We start from the raw sequence: 4,509 nt of genomic DNA on the forward strand, positions 1-4,509 counted from the left end.
ACGACGCACGCATATAACCATTGTGGGCCTAGCCCACCATCGTTAGATCGTCTTCTTCACATGTTTTGTCTCCACCAATGTCTCTCCGTGTCTGGCTCTGGCCATGCCGACTGCCACCCGCAGTCGGCATAGCTCCCGCGGTACCTCGTTGTCCCACCCTCCTCAACTGCAGCCCACCGCCGATCCGCCGCCGCCCCCCCGACTTCCCTCTAAACCCGGCCTCATTTCCCGCTTCGGAGAACCCCCGCACCTTCAAGCCCTAATCTCTATCACCGGTGAGCTTCGCACCCGCTGGAACCCTAAGAACTCGCACCCCCGGAACCCTAAGTTCCATGCCTTACCTATGCCGGTGACGCCGCGACCCGCCTCTTCGTCCCCATCTCCGGTGAGGTCTCGGCCTCGTCTCCGTCGGGGACACCGTGGCCAGTGGCGTAGCCAGGAATTGTTTACGCCCCGGGCCAAAAACTAAGGATCCAAAAAAATTGAAGAAAAATACCCTAGTTTTAAGGCATAACAGAATACAAGCTCTGAAGTTCAGTTGGATAACTAATACGAATTTGAACACTTTATCAATGGTGTTTCTACTCAGAACCGTAAGATATCGCAATAGACAATATATGTCACATGAAGCAAAAGATGGCATCGAATCAAAGATCTGTTTGTCCTGAGACTCCCATAACTAAATCTTCAATAGTAGAAAAAATTATCAATTCTATATTTTTGTATCGTTTGTTCATCTTTTCCTCCTGTAAAACATAAATCGAAGAAAAATTAACTAAAGCACGTCAAGGCAGAGGGGAGAGCACGTAAAGGCGAAATCTAAACAATACTTTAGAAGGAGCAGAGGCGCAGAGCAACAAAAAAGGGGGAATTTGAGGGGAATACATAGCCCAGTCAAGTCGGGGCACGGTCACGCGGCGAGGCGCTGGGAGGCCAGAGGGCGGCGAGCAGGCGGCGATGGCGGGCGGCCAGCGCTGGAGAAGTGGGCAGTGGGCGGTGCTGGACCGGGACGAGCAGGCGGCCGTGGCTAGCTGGGGCTTTGTCGCTGCCTCCTACGCGTGCGTATCTGCTGCGTTGCTACGCTAGGCTCGGTCAAAACGAGCATGTAAGGGCAAGCCTAACTGGGCTGGGCTGCGCCCCAGGCCAACCTCTAGTATACCAGGCTGGTAATTTTTTCACGCCCCAGGCCATGGCCCGTGTAGCCTGGGGCCCAGCTCCGCCTTTGACCATGGCCAGCCGCGTCTTCCCCATCTCCGACGAGTTCGGTGCGCGGTCCTCGACTTCATCCCGGTCATCTTCTGTGGTAGGTGACCATGCCTAACGGGCCAAAGCCCACCACGCATCCACTTGACACGTCAGAAGGATAAGGGACACGTGAAGCGTCAAATAGAGATTGCCCGTCCTGGCTGGTCTCATTTTCTTTAGAACACTGATGTATATGGGCTCGGCCTGGGGCTGTTGTAGTTGAGCGGAACAAAGCCATTGGGCCGCCGTGTTCGTTCCTCGTTGTGTGACAAGAATCGTGCAAATATAGCAAAGCGCGAAATGACATGACATTTCCTCTAGCCTGCCATGGAGGAGTTGCTTTGGCCTCGATCTACGGCTAGAGGCGAAGCCTCCAGGGATGCCAATGACCGGTCTAATGCTGCTGCGACGACATCGGCGACGTCTCTCCCGGCCGCGCTCAGCTCCATGTTCTTGCATGCTGACAAGAAGATGAAGGATCGATTTGGTAATCGCATCGTCCCTGCATCGATTTCGCTCTTTTTCCCTCCCATCTCTAATCATTCGATCCCTCGCAAATACGCAATTTTCAAAGCAGCAGGTGAAGAAACATAGGGAGGTCGATCAAGCATTGCAGGCTCCGATTCGATCCTTTTTCATCCCTCCCACAAATCGTCCGATGCATGCCATGGCGTTCGATCCCTCGCCGATGGACGCGGCTTCTCAGCCCTCGACGTCGCATGTCTCCCCGCCGTGGACGCGCGCCTCAAGGCGCCTGTCCTCGCATGGTGGCCGCGGATCGGGAGGAGATCTGATGTCAGAGCAGGCCGTCCTCGCCGCGGTCGGCGCCGCGCTGCTCCTCTTCGCCGCCTGTTGCTGCTGCTGCTGCTGCGGCTGCTGCAGGAGCAAGAAGAAGGCGAAACAGCAGCCTTACCACGACGCCATGCGGTTCTACGCAGAAACCTCCGGATTCAAAGGTGCGTGACGCCGTATCAAGAGACCTGTCGTCGATCGTGACCATGCCGATCACAATTGCCTGCCTGCAAACAGGTGACAGCACGGCGACCTACTACACCAGCGGCGTGAAGCCGGCGCAAGGGCGACAGCAATGGCAGAACCAGGTGGCCGCGTCGTCGTCGGCCAACTGGCGCGTGGTACCAGCGCCTCCTCCGCCTGATATGGACTCGACGGTGTTCTCGACCCACCGGCCGCCCGTGATGCCCCCACCACCGCCGCCGGTGCCGGTGGGGATCGAGAAGAACGCGTTCAGCTACGAGGAGCTGGCGGCGGCGACGGGCGGTTTCTCGGAGGCGAACCTGCTGGGGCAGGGCGGGTTCGGGTACGTGCACAGGGGCGTGCTCCCCGGCGGGAAGGAGGTGGCGGTGAAGCAGCTCAAGGCCGGTAGCGGGCAGGGCGAGCGCGAGTTCCAGGCGGAGGTGGACATGATCAGCCGCGTCCACCATCGCCACCTCGTCTCCCTTGTCGGCTACTGCATCGCCGGCGCCCGCCGGCTGCTCGTCTACGACTTCGTGCCGAACCAGACGCTCGAGCACCACCTCCACGGTACGTACGCATACGGGCGTTGTATATTTGTCGATGCACTCCGTCGCAGACGCCGATGCCCATGTCAGTGCAGGGAAAGGCTTGCCGGCGATGGAGTGGACGACGAGGCTGCGTATCGCCGTCGGGTCGGCCAAGGGGGTCGCCTACCTGCACGAGGACTGTGAGACACACAAACACACTACTCGGTTTCGATTATCAAGTTCATTTCAGGATTCCAGCAGTGCATGTATGATTGATCGATTCGAACTGAAGGTAACCCGCGGATCATCCACCGGGACATCAAATCGGCCAACATCCTCCTGGACAGCAACTTCGAGGCGATGGTACATTTCCATGATCAATCGTGCAGTCACCAAGTTGGTTTGAAGAACGATGAATGGATTCCTCTGCTTTTGCGTTTCATTCAGGTTGCGGATTTCGGGCTGGCCAAGCTGAGCCACGGCAACGACACGCACGTATCGACGCGCGTCATGGGCACCTTCGGCTACCTGGCTCCCGAGTACGCCTCCAGCGGGAAGCTCACGGAGAAGTCGGACGTCTTTTCCTACGGCGTCATGCTGGTCGAGCTCCTCACCGGCCGGCGGCCGGCGGACCGCGCGTCGTACGGCGCCGAGGACTGCCTCGTAGATTGGGTACCTGCCGGCCTTCCGTGCATGCCCTGTTCGTTCTGTAGGAAATATTTCCTCACTGCAAGCGTTGCGTTGTGTACGTGCAGGCACGTCCGGCTCTCTCGAGCGCCTTGGCCGACGGCGACTACGACGGGCTCGTCGACGAGCGGCTGGACGGCGACTACGACCAGATGGAGGCGGCGCGCGTCGTGGCCTGCGCCGCCGCCTGCATCCGCCACACCGCCAGGCGACGGCCCAAGATGAGCCAGGTCGTGAAGGCGCTGCAGGGGGAAGTGCCGCTGGAGACGCTGAACGACGCCGCGCGCGGTGCCACGCTCAGCTCGGTCAGCTCGATGCCGGGACCGGAGTACGGCCAGTCCGGGTCGTCGTCGTACACGGTCCAGATGGAGCGGATCAGGAAGGTGGCGCTGCCCAGCCCGGAGTACAGCGCCGAGTACGCCGGCCCCATCTCGGGGTTCGGCCACCCCTCGCCGTCGCCGGGCAGCAGCGTCGACAGCAACGTCTCCCCCGCCGGCGAGCACGTGCCGGTCACGAACCAGCGGCATCGAGGTTACCGGCAAGTATGAGGCGTCACACGGGATTAGGTGCAGCACGTATGTGCGTCTTGGAACTTGGAAGATTCAGCACAGAACGTAGAGTCTTTCATTTTCTCTTTAGGTTACTCAATAGTCAATACTCATCTTCTCTATTCTTTGACTGCTTAGGCCCTATTTCTAACTTGCAACTTTCTGCTAAAACTGCACAATTCCTTAAGATGCAATTTAGGTTCAGTATGGTGGTCGGTTACCAAGATCCAAGGACATGTACAGTTGTGATATCTTGGATGTCCAACGTGGGATAAATCACGAGAAAAGAGAAAGTTGGAAACGGATCTGCCTTCGCTTGAGCAAGAGATGATCTCTTAACAATAATGTCTTTCACCATATATTTAGGATATGTGGCTACTAAAGATAAGACAGAAAAAATAATCCAATGTACATTATATTTTATTGTTATATAGTTTACGTGATGGGATTAAGATAAGAAGATCTTATCGACGACTCTACATGTCCTAGGAAAGAAGGGAACATGGAAATCTAATTAAGCCTCCTAA

At 57.0% G+C, this 4,509-nt stretch overlaps 1 protein-coding gene across 1 annotated transcript; it reads left to right on the plus strand.

Moving 5' to 3' along the window:
- The first annotated feature begins 1,542 nt into the window (after positions 1 to 1,542).
- Positions 1,543 to 4,295, plus strand: LOC127333969 (proline-rich receptor-like protein kinase PERK4). Its single transcript, XM_051360413.2, has 7 exons — positions 1,543 to 1,732; positions 1,823 to 2,201; positions 2,275 to 2,787; positions 2,861 to 2,947; positions 3,040 to 3,110; positions 3,195 to 3,419; positions 3,503 to 4,295. Exons 2-7 carry the CDS (start codon positions 1,904 to 1,906, stop codon positions 3,980 to 3,982), a joined length of 1,674 nt encoding a protein of 557 aa, XP_051216373.1. The 5' UTR covers positions 1,543 to 1,732; positions 1,823 to 1,903; the 3' UTR covers positions 3,983 to 4,295.
- The last annotated feature ends 214 nt before the right edge of the window (positions 4,296 to 4,509 follow it).

Source organism: Lolium perenne, chromosome 2 (genome assembly GCF_019359855.2).
Source record: "Lolium perenne isolate Kyuss_39 chromosome 2, Kyuss_2.0, whole genome shotgun sequence".
NCBI lineage: Eukaryota > Viridiplantae > Streptophyta > Magnoliopsida > Poales > Poaceae > Lolium > Lolium perenne.